Source organism: Cucurbita pepo, chromosome 7 (assembly GCF_057944985.1).
Source record: "Cucurbita pepo subsp. pepo isolate OVF chromosome 7, ASM5794498v1, whole genome shotgun sequence".
NCBI lineage: Eukaryota > Viridiplantae > Streptophyta > Magnoliopsida > Cucurbitales > Cucurbitaceae > Cucurbita > Cucurbita pepo.
This window is the reverse complement of record NC_141804.1, coordinates 9,255,775-9,274,460: the sequence shown is the minus strand read 5'-3', so window position 1 is coordinate 9,274,460 and position 18,686 is coordinate 9,255,775. Positions and strand designations below refer to the sequence as shown.

Genomic DNA, 18,686 nt, shown 5'->3' with positions numbered 1-18,686 from the left:
CTTCACTAAAATCAAAAGAAATAATAAAAATTAGAATCTGATTATTTTTTTCATTTTAATTCATCAAATACCCTTTTTTGTAGGGCACCAAATTGATGACTAATCCCTAGTCTTCATCTGAAACAAAAAACCAAAACGACGTATTTTTTTCCCCTTTCGTTCTTTCTTTGTGGAGATTATTACTTTAATTAAACCCAGAAGAAAACCATGGAAAAAGGGCATTTAATCTATTACCTATATATGGTTTACCCCTTTTGAGTTAGGGTTTTTTCCTACAAGTTTCTGAAATGTCTGGGATTCTGTTTTTTTGTTCATTCATATCCATTTCAATTCTTGTACTTCATTAATTTTCCTTCCGGATTTACCCTTCTCCACTGTCTTGGCTGCTTAGGGAAGCTACTAATTGTTCTTTTTTATTCATATTCTCTGGAATTTTCATGGATTCTTGGTGAATTTTCGTGGATTCGATTGTTTAGGGCATACCCTGAAAGGTTAGTCTTGTTTGTCTTGTTAGGGTTAGATCGGATCATTTGGGTTCTGACCCTTTTTTTCTGATTTGATTTTGAATTTCTAGGGTTTTTTTTTTTTTTTTTTTTGTTCCTGTTCTGGAATTTTTGTTGTTTTTAATGGAATGAATAAAGGGGTCTTGCTGGATTCTTCTGGGTTGCATTTTCTGCTTGGGAATTGGAGAACAGTGATGAATGGTACAGAGTTGTTCTTGTTCAAATACCTGATAGCTCTGTTAATGATATTTCTTGTTTAAAAGAAAATAGTTTTGGTATTGGTATGTTTGCCTTTTGATCGGTTGGAAGATGTGTGGCTTGTTAATTCTTGTTCGTTTTCAATTTTCCAGCCTTGTTTGATTACCAAATTTTAGAAACTTGGTTGTTTGAACTTTAGGGTTTATTTTTCGGGATGATATTTACGTTATTTGTGTTGAAGTTGTAAACGGGGCGTGTTGTACTTGTAACGACTCAAGCCCATCGCTAGTAGATACTGTTCTCTTTGGGCTTTTCCCTTTCGGTTTCCCTCAAGGAGAGGTTTCCACACTCTTGTTTCGTTCTCCTCCCCAACCGATATGGGATCTCACAATCCACCCCCTTTCAGGGCCCAAGGTCCTTGCTGACACTCATTTCGATGTGGGACCCTCCAATCCACCCCCCTGGGTTCAGCCTCCTCGCTGGCGCATCGCCTAGTGTCTGACTTTGGTACCATTTGTAACTACCCAAGTCCACCACTAGCAGATATTGTCCTCTTTGGGCTTTTCCCTCAATGAGAGCTTTTCACGTTCTTATAAAGAATGTTTCGTTCTCCTCCCCAACCGATATGGGATTTCACAATCCACCCCCCTTTGGGGACCAACGTCCTTGCTGACACTCATTTCGATGTGGGACCCTCCAATCCACCCCACTTCGGGGTTCAGCCTCCTCGCTGGCGCATCGCCTAGTGCCTGGCTTTGGTACCATTTGTAACTACCCAAGTCCACCGCTAGTAGATATTGTCCTCTTTGGGCTTTTCCCTTTCGGTTTCCCTCAAGGAGAGGTTTCCACATTCTTATAAAGAATGTTTTGTTCTCCTCCCCAACCGATGTGGGATCTCACAATCCACCCCCCTTCGGGGCCCAATGTCCTTGCTGACACTCATTTCGGTGTGGGACCCTCCAATCCACCCCCCTTCGGGGTTCAGCCTCCTCGCTGGCACATTGCCCGGAGTGTCTGGCTATGGTACCATTTGTAAATGCCCAAGTCCACCGCTAGCATATATTGTCCTATTTGGACTTTCCTTTCGGGCTTCCCCTCAAGGTTTTTAAAACGCGTCTGGTAGGGAGAGGTTTCCACACCTTTATAAAGAATGTTTCGTTCTCCTCCCCAACCGATATGGGATCTCACAATCCACCCTCCTTCGGGGCCTAACGTTCTCGCTGACACTCGTTTCCTTTTACAATCGATGTGGGACCCTCCAATTCATCCCTTTTCGGGGTTCAGACTCCTCGCTGGCACATTGCCCGGAGTGTCTGGCTATGGTACCATTTGTAAATGCCCAAGTCCACCCAAGTCCACCGCTAGCAGATATTGTCCTCTTTGGGCTTTCCTTTCGGGCTTCCCCTCAAGGTTTTTAAAACGCGTTTGGTAGGGAGAGGTTTCCACACCTTTATAAAGAATGTTTTGTTCTCCTCCCCAACCGATATGGGATCTTAGAATCCACCCCCCTTCGGGGCCTAACGTCCTCGCTGGCACTCATTTTCTTTTACAATCGATGTGGGACCCTCCAATTCATCCTTCTTCGGGGTTTAGACTCCTCGCTGGCACATCACCCGATGTCTGACTTTGGTACCATTTGTAACTGCCCAAGTCCACCGCTAGCAAATATGGTCCTTTTTTAGCTTTCTTTTCGGCTTCCCCTCAAGGTTTTTAAAGCGCGTCTGCTAGGGAGAGGTTTCTACACCTTTATAAAGAATGTTTCGTTCTCCTCCCCAATCGATGTTGGGATCTCATGATACTTTTCACATTTTTTTGCCGTTCTTGTCTTGTTTTGACCAGTCATGTAGTTTTATGTTTCTTACAATAATGTGTCTCATTTCTTTTAATGCTCCAAATGCTTATTTTGGTTCATGGCTTTGATTGTTCGAGTCTGAAATGAAAATAAGCTACCATGTTAATAATTTTGCAAGTTAGAACGTCTTGAATTAATATAGTTAATAACATATCTTGTGTTTGCCACCGGCCGGTGCTGGGAGTTGGGAAGGCTGAGTGGTTGTTATCATGGACTTAACTTTGAAATGTTTGGTTGTTTTGCAGATATGGTGGTACTAGATACGGTTTTTCTTACACGTGACATAGTTGCTCTAGTTTCGGGGTAAGCTGTATGTAGCTAAAAAGTTGCATTCGAGATCGTTTTGATTGACAAATCTTTGTACAATGAACACATGGAAGGCTTATATTCCTTCTTTTTCCTCCATAGACTGTGATATGGGGACAGAGCTTATACGAGTTTCTGTGGAAGAAGATAGTGATGACTTTCCATCAGTTCCACCAGGTTTCGAGTCATATATATCATTTCCTCTAGGGAAAGTGCACAATCATGAAAAAGCTCACGTCCCAGTTAGTTTGCCGACCATCTCCGAGTCACAACCAGTTAAAGTGGAAACTGAGGTAGAAATTGCCGATGTTCCAAAAGTAACAAGGGCCCTCCGACGTAAACCATGTATAAACTACAGACAATTTGAGTACTGTTCCGACGACAAGCTTGATACTAAGCGCGTTGATCAGGTTAGTTTTTGATTGTTCTGTTGCGGTATTCTTCTTTATGTTTTAATTTTGTTTTCCTTTTCGGGATTGCGATATTTTTGTTAAGCCTTTTCCATGGTTTTGGTTGCAGAATTTTTCGTCAAGGCCGCCTCTTTCGAAGGGGGTCATCCGTGGATGTCCTCAATGTAATAATTGCCAAAAGGTCATCACTCATATCAACCTTCATTTATAACTATTTAATGTATAGAAACATTTTAGTTTGATGGATATTTTTCTTAACTTGCATTTAAGAAATTCAAATCAGTCGTGTCAGATTTCCAAAAGTTCTTAATTTAGCTCGAAACACAAATCGTTAGTCACAGAATAATGGAAGGGAGGCTAGTAGTTCGAATGATCAAGAATGAATATGATGCGATTCTTTAAATTGAACCGATCAACTAGCCGTTTTTGCTGCTCTTTCTATCAATACCTTTTCTTGAGAATGTTTGATTGAGTGTAATCTTGGAACAGGTTGTTGCGAGATGGCGTCCAGAAGAATCCTGCCGGCCGGACCTTGAGGCCGCTCCTGTGTTTTACCCAAATGAAGAGGTGTTTATCAACGCTTCTGGATTCGTGTATTATCACGTTTTGGCCCTCTATTTGAAGTTTACTGCTGTGAATTTTCTAACTTTCAAATTTGTCACAATTGTGGCAGGAATTTGAAGATACTTTGACATATATAGCAAGCATACGAACAAAAGCAGAACCATATGGGATTTGTCGTATTGTCCCGCCATCTTCTTGGAAACCTCCATGCCCGCTGAAGCAGAAACATATTTGGGAGAATTCTAAATTTGCAACTCGTGTCCAAAGGATCGATAAGCTTCAGAATCGGGATTCAATAAGAAAGAACTTTAGAGTTTGCAATCAAATGAGACGGAAAAGGAGGAGGGTTAATCGAAAGGGGGTTGATGTTACCACCTTAAATGGAAAAAATGAAGATGCGGGGTCTCGTGCGACAGAAAGATTTGGATTTGATCCTGGTACAGATTTTACTTTAGAATCGTTTAAAAAATATGCCGATGACTTTAAGTCTCAGTATTTTAGTAAACCACTCCATGATACCGCTAAGGGATGTAATCCCTCCATGCTGCAAGAGAACGAGCATTGGAAACCGTCTGTGGAAAATATTGAGGGTGAATATTGGCGGATGGTAGAGAAGCCAACGGAAGAGATCGAGGTTTGTATTTGAGTGTCAATATTTGAATTCTTTTTCTGTCTTTCTTTACATGCTCTGTACAATTTTCTCAAGAAGATCTATTTATTTTTCGTATATATTTCCACCGCTCTACCGTAATTCATCGATCTAAACTTTTTGTTTTTCTTTTTTCTCCTCGTTAGGTGCTCTATGGGGCTGATTTAGAAACTGGAGAGTTCGGCAGCGGTTTTCCGAAGAGTTGCTGTCAAGAGGGCTATACATCAGATGACGATAAGTATGTAAAATCTGGCTGGAACCTGAATAACTTTCCGAAGCTTCCCGGTTCGGTCCTTAGCTATGAGAGCAGTAATATATCTGGAGTCTTGGTACCATGGCTGTATATTGGGATGTGCTTTTCGTCCTTTTGCTGGGTGAGGTTACTTATTTCTTCATTATGACGTCATTTTCTACTTTTCCTCTGCACGTGTGGTTATGGAAGGAATTTTTCATCGTTTATTTCTTTTCGAGAGGAAAGACAGTTTCATTGATGAATGAAATAAAACGAGTCATCCTAGCCCCAAAAAGTACCTTGTGGGCAAGGTCATTGTGTTGGCGAAGGTGCTGGCGAAGGTGCGTACCTTGGTCTGGTTGTTGAGGATCTTGACCACGTTCTCTGGAGTTGTAGTGTGTCATATGATGTTTGGAATCCGTTCTTTGCGAAGTTGGTTCGCTCTTGCTAGGGAGAGGGACTTTAGAGAGATGTTTACCGAGTGATATCTTGGTGTGAACTGTCTAATATCTTTACTTCCTATAGTTATACCTTTCAGGTGTTTTGTAAACATCATGAATATTACATCCCACGAAATTGTTCAGTAGCTGCTTGAATTGTTTGCTCACATGTTTTAAGATGTATATTTGCAGCACGTTGAAGATCACCACCTCTACTCTCTGAATTACTTGCACTGGGGAGATCCCAAAGTATGGTACGGAGTTCCAGGAAACGGTGCCGGTAAATTAGAAGAGGCTATGAGAAAGCATTTACCTGATCTCTTCGACGAACAACCCGATTTACTTCATAAATTGGCAAGTTTCTTCCCTAATTTAAAGTGGTCTTGTTCCTAATAATGTTCTCACGGTTTATACATCCAAGTACATCAAAGAACCTGTTTTACTTAAAGTCTTAAATGAACACGAAGGCTGCGAGTTTTTTCAACTTTGATATTTGCCAGTAGCAACGATCAAAATGTCGGCCTAAACTTCGAAGTTTTATTATTGAGCAGGTTACGCAACTTTCTCCGTCCATACTGAAATCTGAGGGTGTACCTGTATATAGGTGTATTCAGAATCCTGGAGAGTTTGTTTTGACCTTCCCTCGTGCATACCATTCGGGATTCAACAGTGGTTTCAATTGTGCCGAGGCAGTTAATGTAGCTCCGGTTGACTGGTTGCCCCATGGTCAAATCGCCGTAGAATTATATCGTGAGCAGGGACGAAGAACTACTATTTCCCACGATAAACTATTGCTCGGTGCAGCGAGGGAAGCTGTGAGAGCACACTGGGAGCTTAATTTACAGAAAAGAAACACTTTGGATAACTTAAGATGGAATAATGTTTGTGGAAAAGATGGAGTCCTAGCAAGAGCATTCAAGGTAAATCCTAGCTCTCTCTCTGTTACTCATATTTACTGGTCAGTTAAATCTGAACAAAGGGTTCTTATTTATTTATGGAAGTTGATGTTAAAAGTAATTTCGATGGGCAAACGTGGTTCGTTTTCCATGTATAATAACTATACTTGGTTATTATTGTCCGAATGCATTAGTTTAAAGACTCGTAGCTATATAATACATTGATTGAGACATGAATGCCAGCGAGGACGTTGAGCCTTGAAGGGGGGTGGATTGTGAAATCCTACATCGGTTGGGGTGGAGAACGAAACACCCTTTATAAGGGTGTGGAAACCTCTCCCTAGCAGACGTGTTGTAAAGCCTTGAGGGGAAGCCCGAAAGGGAAAGCTCAAAGAGGACAATATCTGCTAGCGGTGGGCTTAGGCCGTAACACGCAACTATATAATACATTGATTGAGAATTTCCCTGTTCGAATGGTCTAATGGACATAAATAAATGTTTTGAGTTGCGTTGTTTGGTAGACATGAGTGCCAACGAGGACGCTGGGCCTTGAAAGGGGTGGATTGTGAAATCCCACATCTGTTGGGGTGGAGAACGAAACACCCTTTACAAGGGTGTGGAAACCTCTCCCTAACAAATGTGTTTTAAAGCCTTGAGGGGAAGCCCGAAAGGGAAAGTCCAAAGAGGACAATATCTGCTAGCAGTGGGCTTGAGCTGTAACACGTAGTTATATAATACATTGATCGAGAATTTCCCCGTTCGAATAGTCTAATGGACATAAATAAACGTTCTGAGTTGCGTTGTTTGGCAGACACGTGTTGAGCTGGAGTGTGCACGGAGGAACATTCCGTGCAGTTCTTCTCGGGCAATGAAGATGGAAAGCAACTTTGATGCCTCTAATGAGAGGGAATGCAGTTCATGCCTCTTTGACTTGCATCTATCTGCAGTTGGGTGCCGTTGTTCACCAGATAAGTATGTGTGCTTGAATCATGCAAACCAGTTGTGTTCTTGTGCATGGGAAGAGAAATTTTTTCTCTTTCGTTATGATATCAGTGAATTGAACATACTTCTTGAAGCATTGGAAGGAAAGTTAAGTGCAATATACAGGTGGGCTAGGCAGGATCTCGGTTTGGCGCTTAGTTCATCGAGGGAGTTGAATTCTCAATCATCAACCAAGTCGTTCGTGAATTCTCGGTTGGAAGATTTCTTGATTCGATCTTCATTATTGCCAACTCTAACTGCTATTGACAGCCCGTCTCACCGTGCCGAAAAGGTATCCGAAGTTACTGCTTCATATCTAGAAGATAAGAAGGTAGTTTCTACACTTAATGGATCTGGGAAGGAAGTCGAGCAGAAAAATCGTAAATCTGAGGTGAAAAGCGAAAACCATGAACTCGTGTCAACCAATACAAATGCTCTGAATTTGGTAGAAGCGAAAAGTCGAATGCATAAAACGTGTCCTGAAAATGTCATTCTACTAAGTGATGATGAAGGCGATGAGTATAAGAAGACGATTTCAAATGGTTTAGCTGAAAGTTCCGATCGGTTCGCTGAGGTTGATTCTAAGGCTAGCCTGTGCAACTACAATGAAAATGCAATCTTGCGTACCCCGGTGACCGATGCAACAACCATGGTCGAAAAGGAAGACAGGACATCGAATAGTTGTCAATCGAGCGTTGAACCTTTAAATAATAAACAGTCTCCAAACGCGGTTAGAAATGCAGCTAATGCCGTTCAGAACAATAGTTTTTCAGAAGTCGGATTAGGTCATAGTAATATATTATTTCGAGCTTCAACGGACACTGATTCTCAAAAACCACAAATGTGTAGCTCTGGAAAACCGATCGAGGCTAAGCCGGGAAACGTCGGAACAAGCGCTACTTCTTGTGCTAATGTGGACAGATTCTTGAGGCAAAAGGGTCCTCGAATGGCGAAGGTCGTTCGGAGGATTAACTGCAATGTCGAGCCTTTAGAATATGGAAACGTGATCTCGGGAAAGTCTTGGTCGAACAGTCGGGCCATTTTTCCAAAAGGTATTGAAATCTCTGTTTTACAGGTTTCATTAGATCGATTGTTACCTCGATGTGTTAACTATGACCCACTTTCACTCGTTACGTACTTATGTTTATTTTGCAGGATTTAAGAGCCGGGTCAAGTATATAAGCGTTTTAGATCCGTCAACTGTATGTTACTACGTTTCTGAAATTCTCGATGTTGGACGGGACGGACCTCTTTTCATGGTAAATTTTTTAACCTTGATCTTTAGCGTTAATTTCGTTGAACTTCGTATTTTTTTTTTCTTTCTTGTCACTTCTTAGAGTGAAGACTATACGACTTTTTGTGATTATACGTATCTTTTTGTATTTCTTGTTGCGCCCTCCGTTCTCTCTACATCACCTCACTTCCTTATCCTTTTCTCGATGGCTTTTTCGTTCTAGACTTAGCTTGTCAGCTCCTTCCGAGATAATGTCCGCAATACGGTACGACCGTGATTGAAAAAGGAGAGTAGTTCATCGTTCGGAAACAACTCATTGAATATATCTTTTTGTATGATCTTGTATGTCAACTCATTGAATATATCTTCGGATACAAAGAGTGGATACATTGAGGATGCTTCATGGAGAGAAGTTGTGAGATCCCACCTCGGTTAGGGAGGAGAATGAAGCATTCTTTATAAGGGTGTGGAAACCTCTCCCTAGTAGACGCGTTTTAAAAACCTTGAGGGAAAGTCTCTAGCATATATTGTCCATTTTGGCCTTTCCTTTTCGAGTTTCTCTTAAGATTTTTAAAACGTGTCTGCTAAGGAGAGGTTTCCACACCCTTATAAGGAAGGCTTCGTTCTCCTTCCCAACCGATGTGGGATCTCACAATCCACCCCCCTTCGAGGCCCAACGTCCTTACTTGCACACCGCCTCGTGTCCACCCCCCTTCAGGGCTCAGCCTCCTTGCTGGCACATTGCCCTATGTTGGACTCTGATACCATTTGTAACAGTCCAAGCTCACCGTTAGCAGATATTGTACTCTTTGGGCTTGCCCTCAAGGTTCTTTAAAACGCGTCTATCTATTAGGGAGAGGTTTCCACACCCTTATAAAGAATGCTTCGTTCCCCTCCCCAAACCGATATGAGATCTCACAATCCACTCCCCTTCGGGGCCCAACATCCTTGCTGGCACACCGTCTCGTGTCCACCTCCCTTCAGGGCTCAGCCTCCTCGCTGACACATCGCCCGGTGTCTATCTCTGATACCATTTGTAACAGACCAAGCCCACCACTAGTAGATATTGTCCTCTTTGGGCTTTTCTTTTCGGACTTCTCCTCATGTTTTTTTAAACCGCGTCTGTTAGGGGGAGGCTTCTACACCCTTATAAAATATGCTTCGTTCTCCTCCCCAACCGACGTTTTAGTAAGCCATAGGTGATCATCTATGCCGTAGTCGCTAATTATTCTCTTTAAGAGAACATTGTTTTCTATCTTTTAACTATAGTCAAGTTCCACTCTCAAGTGTCTTGTATTGCTTGTCTGATTGTTGCTTGTTTCTTGAGTTCAAGTTTATATTTTGTGATTGTCATTGGATATCTATTATACTTAGATTCTTTAATCTCTTTACAGGTTGTTTTGGAGCATTGTCCAAGTGAGGTATTCGTTCATGTTTCTGCTTGCAGATGTTGGGAGTTGGTTAGAAACCGAGTCAATCACGAAATCGCGAAGCAACATAAGTTGGGTCGAACAAATCTCCCTCCTCTACAGCCTCCCGGGAGCTTAGATGGGTTAGAAATGTTCGGGTTTACCTCACCGGCAATTGTTCAGGTAAATCACTTCTTAAACGCGTCTGTTATTCACTTCATGATCTCTCTCGAACACACGGTATCTAGGTGCCTCGTGCACGGGTCGCTCTAATATCTATTCTTCATAGTTTAATAGGCTTCTCATATTGGTGCACTGTTATGTACTTACGCAGGCCATTGAGGCGATTGATCAAAATCGAGTATGTTGTGAGTATTGGGACTCTCGGCCCTATTCTCGGCCTCGTGTACACAATCCACAACTATCTCAGTCGACAGAAATTAGTCGAAACTTGCAAACAACCGAAAGGAATCACGAGGCCAATCCTAGGCCTAGTAGAGTCGATATAGTACTTAGGGGATTGTTGAAGAAGGCAAACCCGGAAGAACTAAACTCACTCTATACTCTTTTAAATGATAATAGGTCAACAGTTGATCGAGACGTGCTGACTCTTCTTAACGAAGAGATTCAAAGTCATCGCAGATGATTCTTCATTGTTGGTTCAGTATTTTGATTCGACTGAACTTAGGGTGGCGGCGTTAATCAACTGGTGTAAATACGAGCTGTTGATATCAGTATCGGTATCAGTATCAGGTTCTTTCTTGTACATGCTTCTTTTAGCCTCGTGATTCTAAGTTCTAACTTCGAGAGGAAAGAACGGGAAGGGAAGTGGGGCGTTCCTCCGAATCAACATTCTATTTAAAGGTTTAGTGTAGAGAGAGAGAGAGAACCTTTGGTTTCAAATTCAATAAACCCAATTGGATTTACATCCTTTGGTTCTATCTAATTTGGATTTTGTACATTGAAAACAATAGATTTCATTGAATGTAAGCTGAAATTATAAACTTTGAGTGAAATAGTTTGATTTGATTTCTCTTTGAACGTCCCGACGTCTCGAAAGTTTAACTATGGATAACGACGGTGGTGGAGAAGTTGAAGTAAGTTAATGCAAAAATGAATAATATGAATAAGATACTACCATTTTTCTGGGTAGACATAACAATCTAAGTCCGATTGATATTGTCTTATTTGGGATTTCCCTTCTGAGTTTCTCGATCAAAGTCCACTACTAGATGATATTGTCTTATTTGGGATTTCCCTTTTGAGTTTCTCTTGGGTTCTTCAGGATTTCTCTTCTGGGTTTCTCCTGAGTTTCTTCGGGATTTTCTTTCTGGGTTTCTCTTGAGTTTCTTCGAGGTTTTCTTTCTAGGTTTCTCTTGGGTTTCTTCGGGATTTTCCTTCTGGATTTCTCGTGAGTTTCTTCGGGATTTCCCTTCTGGGTTTCTCTTGAGTTTATTCGAGATTTCCCTTTTGGGTTTCTTCGGGATTTTCTTTTTGGGTTTCTCCTGAGTTTCTTCGGGATTTCCCTTCTGGGTTTCTCTTGGGTTTCTTCGAGATTTCCCTTCTGGGTTTCTCTTGGGATTTCTCTTTTGGGTTTCTCTTGGGATTTTCCTTTTGGGTTTCTGCTTGAGGTTTTTAAAACGTGTCTACTAGGGAAAGGTTTCTACACCCTTATAAAGAATACTTCGTCCTCCTCCTGTAGTGGGCTTGGACTGTTACAATGAGTTTCATATGAGTTTCATATGCTGAGGTAGAACATGAAACATGATTGAGCAAAAAGAGACTCACCATTATTAGGATGCAAATGATGCATGGAACTTATATAGACTCACCATTATTAGGATGCAAATGATGCATGGAACTTATATAGAACAATGGATTAGAAAGTTTGTAAAATGCATGACATTAAGTATGAAGCAAAAGGGTATATTCCACTATCCTTGTTCGATGTTTATTTTAAGAGGAATAGTATCAGCTATGATCATTTTGAAAACGAAAACTATAGGAGTAATAGACAAAAACATGTCAATCGTTGATACGAAAAGGGCGAATAGATATTGACATTTATCGATATGTCCATTAACATTTCCATAACATTGAGATTCTCGACATTTTATTGTTATTTCCATCAAACCAACAATACTAATCTATCTGCCACAATTAATAGGTGATTGGAGGTCGATAATAGTATGTTATTGTCCACTTTGAGCATAAGCTCTCGTGCCTTTGCTTTGGGCTTCTCCAAACGGCCTCAAACCAATGGAGAGAGTATTCCTTGATTATAAACCCATTATCATTCCCTAAATTAGTCGACGTGGGACTTTCATCCAACACCTCCCATTGAACAAAGTACGCCTCCCCTTAATCGAGGCTCGATTATTTTCCATAACCTAAAATTGAAGAAGGTTTTCATCCTCTCACTCTATCGTCGACTTGATTTTTTAAAGTTTTATTTACTAATTTAAAGTTTTTAAAATATTTTTTTAATTAAAACTTTTGTTTTTAATTAAAGTAAAATATTAATTCGTAAAAAATCAATTTATTTATTTTTAAAAATTATATTCCAAATAGAAGTTGTTGGAGACCTATTTAATTCGGATGGATTTATTATTATAAATAAATAATTAAAAAAAATATGGATAAGGGATAAGATGACGTGGCAAGTTCCATCCAATGAGAAGAGAGGGTTGATCAACCAAAGCCTCCCACAAATTTCCATGGCCACTAACAATAAACCAACACCCAAAGCCAAATCTAAAATCCTCACCTCATTCTTCTTCTTCTCTGCCATTGATCCTTTCACAAACCAAAGGCAGCAGAAGCAGCAGCCATGGCCACTGCAACCTCCCCCATTGCCAGCCAGCTCAGTTCCGCCTTTACTTCATCGAACACTAGAGCTTTGATCGCTCCCAAAGGCCTCTCCGTCTCGCCGCTCCGACGCGTACCTGCAAGAACACACTCCTTCACCATCAGAGCCATACAAGCTGATAAGGTAACCCAATGCATAATTCCACTCTTTTTCAGCTTTCGAGATATATATATATATATATATATAACGTACTCTTTCAAGGGATACTAACTTAAAGATCTCTACAAGTTGAGTAAGAATTTGTTGAGGATTGTTGGGAGAGGAGTCACACGTCAGCTAATTATTAGGACCTACATCTCCATTAGTACGAGGCCTTTTGGGGAAGCCCATAGCAAAGCCACGAGAGCTTATGCTCAAAGTGGACAATATCATACCATTGTGGAGAGCCGTGATTCCTAACATGGTATTAGAGCCATACTCTTAATTTAGCCATGTCAACAGAATCCTCAAATGTCAAACAAAGAGTGTACTTTGTTTGAGGGCTCTAGAGAAGGAGTCGAGCCTCGGTTAAAGGGAGGCTATTTGAGTGCTCCATAGGCCTCAAGGGAGGCTCTATGGTGTACTTTGATCGAGGGGAGGATTGTTGAGAATTGTTGGGAGAATAGTCTCACATTGGCTAATTAAGGGGTCGATCATGGGTTTATAAGCAAGGACTACATCTCCATTAGTACGAGATCTTTTCGGGAAGCCCAAAGCAAAGCCATGAGAGCTTATGCTCGAAGTGGACAATATCATACCACAGTTGTATAAAAGTTTAAGAAGTGTGTTTGCTTTTTTAAAAAAATGTTATGCTTCTTTGAAAAACACTTCTCCACACGTTAATAACCTATTGAAACTGTTGCAGCCAACTTACCAAGTGATTCAGCCCATCAATGGAGACCCCTTCATTGGAAGCCTTGAGACTCCAGTAACCTCAAGCCCTCTGATAGCCTGGTACCTCTCAAACCTCCCAGCTTACAGGACAGCAGTCAGTCCATTGCTGAGGGGAATTGAAGTCGGTTTGGCACATGGTTTTTTTCTCGTCGGTCCGTTTGTTAAAGCTGGTCCTCTGAGGAACACAGCCTACGCCGGAGGAGCTGGCTCGCTGGCCGCTGGCGGCCTCATTGTCATTTTGAGCATCTGCTTGACAATGTATGGAGTTGCATCCTTCAATGAAGGAGAGCCATCAACTGCACCGTCGTTGACCTTGACCGGTCGGAAGAAGACCCCGGATCAGCTGCAAACAGCTGATGGGTGGGCAAAATTCTCTGGCGGATTCTTCTTCGGCGGGATCTCCGGCGTGATCTGGGCGTACTTCCTCCTCTATGTCTTGGACCTTCCTTACTTCGTCAAGTAGATTTTGTATCGTTTTCTGTTTCTGCAATGCAACTTCCATGTCTGTGTTAAGGAAACATAAAAATTGTATATTTCATTTCAAACCTATTTGTTAGATCCTTTGTCATTGCATATTGATTTCCCTTTTGAAACTGTTGTGTTCTCATGTTCTATTTGTTTCTCACAAACTATAGCTTCAGTGGCTGCACTGTAAATTGGAGGGAGAACATCATCAGCACACTAGAAAGTGCTTTCAACTAAATTGCCTATGATAATTTTAGATCATATAAAACCAATTTTAAGCACTTTCTTCGAGACCACACGTAGAAAAGTTGTAACAACCTAAGCCCACCACTAGCAAATACTGTCCTCTTTGGGCTTTCCTTTTCGGGTTCCCCTTAAAGTTTTAAAACACGTCTGTTAGGGAGAGGTTTCCACACCCTTATAAGGAATTCTTTGTTCCCCTCTCCAACTGACGTGGGATATCACAATCCAACACCTTAAGGGCCCAACGTCCTCGCTGGCACACCGCTTGGTGTTTAGCTTTGAGACAATTTGTAACAGCCCAAGCCCACCGCTAGTAGATATTGTTCTTTTTGGGCTTTCCCTTTTAGGCTTTCCCTTTTAGGCTTTCCCTCAAGGTTAAAAGAGGTTTTCACATCCTTATAAGGAATTCTTTGTTCTCTTCTCCAACCGATGTGGAATCTCACAATCCACCCCCTTGGGGGCCTAGTGTTCTCGTTGGCACACCGCTCGGTGTTTGGCTATGATACCATTTGTAACAGCCCAAACCCACCGCTAACAGATATTGTCCTCTTTGAGCTTTCCCTTTTGGGCTCCCCTCAAGGTTTTAAAACGTGTATGTTAGGGAGAGGTTTCCACATCGTTATAAGGAATTCTTTGTTTCCCTCTCTAACCGATGTGGGATCTCACAATCCACCCTCCTTGGGGGTCCAGCGTCCTCGATGGCACACCGCTCGGTGTCTGCCTCTGATACCATTTGTAACAGTCCAAGCCTACCGCTAGCAGATATGTCCTCTTTGGGTTTTCCCTTTCGGGCTTCCCCTCAAGGTTTTAAAACACGTATGTTAGGGAGAGGTTTCCACACCCTTATAAGGAATGCTTTGTTCCCCTCTCCAACTGATGTGGGATCTCACAAAAGTATTCTCAAAAGTCTACCATTGAATCTTACCATGCGTGACAACATTTGAAGGTGTAAACAATCCGTCTCCATTAAACGTGTCGTGTTTTTAAATCTCTGTTGAGGTGGTTTGTAAGACTGAGCCATTGCGCATCGCCAATTCGCTATCTTTTATTAATGGAAAATAGAGTGGTGAAAGTTCTGAATCATTCCACCAGGTAAGCTTTTGCAAGCCAAGAAGCAAAATGTTAAGATTTCGGCTTCTTCTAATGGATATTTGCCTTGTTTCCACCAACAATGCTACAGGATTCTAAGCAAAGCAGAGTAATTTTATGCATGAAAATTCACATGTATCAGAATCTCTATCTCAGCTCACCAATAATCACCACAAGAACAACGACCCGAGTTAAAATGATGGAAACGATGAATATCTCGAACAATGATCTCCCTATCTAAAAGCTGAGATGTTAGCTTCATAAAGTTATGACAATCAGTACATACCCGAAGGTTCTTCATGATGCGGATTGGAATGCCAGAAGCCAAATTGATAATGCCATAAGCAACTGCAAGCTTTTCACTATGCCAACCAAGAAGCACTTCACCCTGTTCTTCTTCAACATCCTGCATCACCAATTTTACATCGCACGAGTACCCAATTTCCTTCAATCTTCCAATGAGTTTGTTCAGATATGCATATATCTGAGCATGTTGACGGTGTGATCGATCTCCCGCAACGAAAGAATGGACTTGGTTTTTCACATGAATCCAAGATTGGCCAGGTGTTTTGCTAATCCCTCTGTGTTGCATAGATCTTCTTGTTTTGGAAGCTTCTTCCCACTTTTGATTGCTGGAGCACATGTTTGATAGTAAAACATAAGGCCCTTCATCTCGTGGTTCGAGTTTAAACAACTTCTCAGAAACCCAATTTCCCATTTCGATGTCCTTGTAAAGCCGACAAGACGATAGAAATGCCTTCCAAACTGCACTATGGTGTGATAAATCATTCTGGTAGATGAACTCTTTGACTTCGTTCAAGCATCCAGCTCGACCGTAAAGATCTACCATACAAGTGAAATGCTCAACCTTCGGCTCAATTGCATAAACATCTTTCATCATGTTAAAATATAGACGGCCTTCATCGAGCAGCCCTGCATGACTGCAAGCTGTTAAAACTCCTATAAAAGTAACCTCATTTGGTATGATTCCCTCATATCTCATCTGTTCAAACAGTCGAATGGCTTCCTTACCTTGACCGTGCAAAGCACATCCAGTAATCATGGAAGTCCATGTCACAACATTTAAGTAAGACGTTTGCTCAAAAATTTGATAGGCACAATCCAAACTCCCACCTTTAGCGTACATGTCAATCAAGGAGGAAGCTAGGTGAGCATCAAGCTGTTCCCCAGTTTTCTGAATATAAGCATGGATTTGACGTCCAAGCTCTAAAACGCCAGCATTAGAACACGCCGATATGATGCTTGCAATGGTAAATCTGTCCATCACAGCTCGTTCACGGACCATAGAAACAAAAGTTTTGAAGGAATCTTCATACTTGCCATTTTGAACATATCCAGACACTATTGAGCTCCGCGAAACAATTTCTGTCATCGTGTTGCTACATACAATGTTCGAATCTTGTCTCTTCCCAAAATTTGAAGGCATTTGACTGTATATAACCGATGCTTTTTCCAAATTTCCACACTTAACATACATATTTATCAATGAACTATTTACAAATCCATCACTATGAAGCCCGAACCTGAAAATTCGGCCATGTACTTGTCTACCTAGCTCAATAATCAGTAAAGAAGAAACCACACTTAAAGCTATGGAAGAAGTAACTTCGTTAAACTCGGGTTCGTTCTTCACCATCTCATAAAGTAGCTCCATAGCTGTATTCAGATACCCACCTTGCATTAGCCCACATATAATCGTATTCCAACTCGCCGTATCTCTGCAAGGCAAGTTTCTGAATAAATCAAGAGATTTGTTAACATCACAACTACGGACATACACACCAAGCATGATATTGTAAGTAGCAGTACTCTTTTCTTTCATTGAATCAAACAATTGTTTGGTATAATCAAATGCATCAAACTTTGCATACAAATCAAGCATAGAATTCTCCAAGACAACATCTAAATTAACCCCACTTCTAAGAATCCATCCATGAATCCCCTTTCCCATTTGCAAATCACCAACTCTAGAACAAAGTTTAAGAACACAAGACAAAGTAAAATGATTTGGACAAACCCCATCAACCAGCATTTCTCTAAACAGTTGCAATGCCATTTCAGAACAATTTACTCTAGCAAAACCCGATATAAGTACCGTCCATGAAAGTACATCTCTATGGGGCATTTCGTCGAACACTTTCTGTGCATCGTCTAATTTCTCAGATTTCACATAGGAACTCATAACGAACTTTCCTAAATACAAAATAGAACCATTTTTTACCATCTTGGCATGAAGGGTATTGGCCGAATCATCATTTGAAGAGTGGTAGCGACATGATTTGAACAGCTGATGCTCAGACAAGTTAAATGGAATGATTTTTTGTGCCATGGAAACTTGAGAAACGCAATGGGTAAGTTTCAGAAAAGCAGTCGAAGCAAAGCCTCCGCTGCACGGATTCATCCATCTCATTTTACAACACCTTCTTCAACAATGTAGGTGAAAGAAAGTGATGATTCTTCCCCCAGCTTGTGTTTGGCGTCTGAGAAGAAAGGATTTGAAACAGAGCATTACAGTGATGATGAAACCCAGAAACCAAATTCAAACTCATTGGTGGCTGCCCATTTCAACCAATGGATCGTGTAAAGCTCCCTGAGCCAAAGGTATTCCAGAAATCAATCCCCGAAAGTAATGGTCTTGGACAAAATACCCATTAAAAAAAGTAGTATTAATAATAAAATTAAATTAATAAAAATTATTTTTTTAAAAAACTTTCAATAATATTCTTAAAATCCCAAAATACCCTTAAACTTTAATACTCTTTAAAGAACGCTTAAAAAATATTTTTGAGTATTCAAAAGTTTATTAATATTCTAAAATTTTTTAAAAACTTCTAAAAACACGTTTATTATATATATATATATATATATATATATATATTATCGTTAATACTAACTTTTTATTAATTATAAGAATTTTTGTGAATTTTTTTTTTTATAAAGATAAAGAGTAAAATTAAATTTTAAACAAATTACTAAAAATATTTTTAAACTTTTAAAAAAATGGAAGAATATTAATAAAATATTTAAAATTCAATAATATTTTTTAAATAAAATATTAATAATTTCGAAAAGCCATGTAAAGATATTTTTAAAACTTTTTTTTTAAAGTTTAAAAATAATATTAATTTTTTTTTTAACTAAATTTATCGGTATTTTTATTAACTTAACTTTATGTTCATTTTGTTGAAAAAAATTCAAAACTTGTGTTTAAAATGTGGTTAAAGACTATACATGAATTTCCTTTTGAATTATAGAGTTAATATCGATACGTATATGTATTTCGTATGCTAGATCAATACACACAAAAAGGCCAAGATATCGGACTTCCCCAAGATATCGAACGAGAGAAAGCAATTCAAGAGGCTCATCACCCGCTCGAACATCCAAATTTTGATGCTCTTCAACCTCGAGTACAAGAAGTACATATATGTATTTCGTAAGCTAGATCGATA

The 18,686-nt window shown here is 40.3% G+C and overlaps 3 protein-coding genes across 10 annotated transcripts; 2 read left to right on the top strand and 1 right to left on the bottom strand.

The window, feature by feature from the left end:
- The first annotated feature begins 89 nt into the window (after positions 1-89).
- On the top strand, positions 90-10,715 carry LOC111798520 (putative lysine-specific demethylase JMJ16). Of its 3 annotated transcripts, XM_023681733.2 has the most exons (14): positions 90-491; positions 642-704; positions 2,799-2,856; positions 2,962-3,269; positions 3,379-3,450; positions 3,759-3,836; positions 3,943-4,467; positions 4,629-4,856; positions 5,347-5,508; positions 5,706-6,074; positions 6,862-8,083; positions 8,187-8,290; positions 9,660-9,857; positions 10,009-10,715. In XM_023681733.2, the coding sequence occupies exons 4-14, from the start codon at positions 2,970-2,972 to the stop codon at positions 10,318-10,320; spliced, it is 3,570 nt and encodes a 1,189-aa protein (XP_023537501.1). In that variant the 5' UTR covers positions 90-491; positions 642-704; positions 2,799-2,856; positions 2,962-2,969; the 3' UTR covers positions 10,321-10,715. The 3 variants fall into 3 exon arrangements, with proteins under 3 accessions (XP_023537501.1, XP_023537502.1, XP_023537503.1); XM_023681734.2 differs by lacking the exon at positions 642-704; XM_023681735.2 differs by lacking the exon at positions 90-491 and having other exon boundaries at positions 642-784.
- A 1,738-nt stretch (positions 10,716-12,453) lies between these two features.
- Positions 12,454-14,009, top strand: LOC111799329 (photosystem I reaction center subunit XI, chloroplastic). Its single transcript, XM_023682851.2, has 2 exons — positions 12,454-12,666; positions 13,388-14,009. Exons 1-2 carry the CDS (start codon positions 12,505-12,507, stop codon positions 13,877-13,879), a joined length of 654 nt encoding a protein of 217 aa, XP_023538619.1. The 5' UTR covers positions 12,454-12,504; the 3' UTR covers positions 13,880-14,009.
- LOC147792034 (putative pentatricopeptide repeat-containing protein At3g23330) lies at positions 13,873-17,867 on the bottom strand. Of its 6 annotated transcripts, none has more exons than XR_015421702.1 (4): positions 16,246-17,867; positions 15,500-16,146; positions 15,050-15,308; positions 13,873-14,065 (listed from the first exon to the last, which is right to left on the bottom strand). XR_015421702.1 is itself a non-coding variant. In XM_087125598.1 (2 exons), the coding sequence occupies exons 1-2, from the start codon at positions 17,642-17,644 to the stop codon at positions 14,054-14,056; spliced, it is 2,157 nt and encodes a 718-aa protein (XP_086981724.1). In that variant the 5' UTR covers positions 17,645-17,867; the 3' UTR covers positions 13,873-14,053. The 6 variants fall into 6 exon arrangements, 2 of the variants coding, with proteins under 2 accessions (XP_086981724.1, XP_086981723.1); XR_015421703.1 differs by having other exon boundaries at positions 15,500-16,952; positions 17,330-17,516; XR_015421704.1 differs by having other exon boundaries at positions 15,500-16,952; positions 17,252-17,392.
- Positions 17,868-18,686: the final 819 nt, after the last annotated feature.

Coding starts and splice junctions, on each gene's coding strand:
- LOC111798520 (XM_023681734.2), top strand. CDS start 2,970: ATGGGGACAGAGCTTATACGAGTTTCTGTGGAAGAAGATAGTGATGAC. Junction 8,291..9,659: donor GGGACGGACCTCTTTTCATG/GTAAATTTTTTA, acceptor ATCTCTTTACAG/GTTGTTTTGGAGCATTGTCC. Junction 9,858..10,008: donor CCTCACCGGCAATTGTTCAG/GTAAATCACTTC, acceptor GTACTTACGCAG/GCCATTGAGGCGATTGATCA.
- LOC147792034 (XM_087125597.1), bottom strand. CDS start 17,644: ATGAGATGGATGAATCCGTGCAGCGGAGGCTTTGCTTCGACTGCTTTT.
- LOC111799329 (XM_023682851.2), top strand. CDS start 12,505: ATGGCCACTGCAACCTCCCCCATTGCCAGCCAGCTCAGTTCCGCCTTT. Junction 12,667..13,387: donor GAGCCATACAAGCTGATAAG/GTAACCCAATGC, acceptor AAACTGTTGCAG/CCAACTTACCAAGTGATTCA.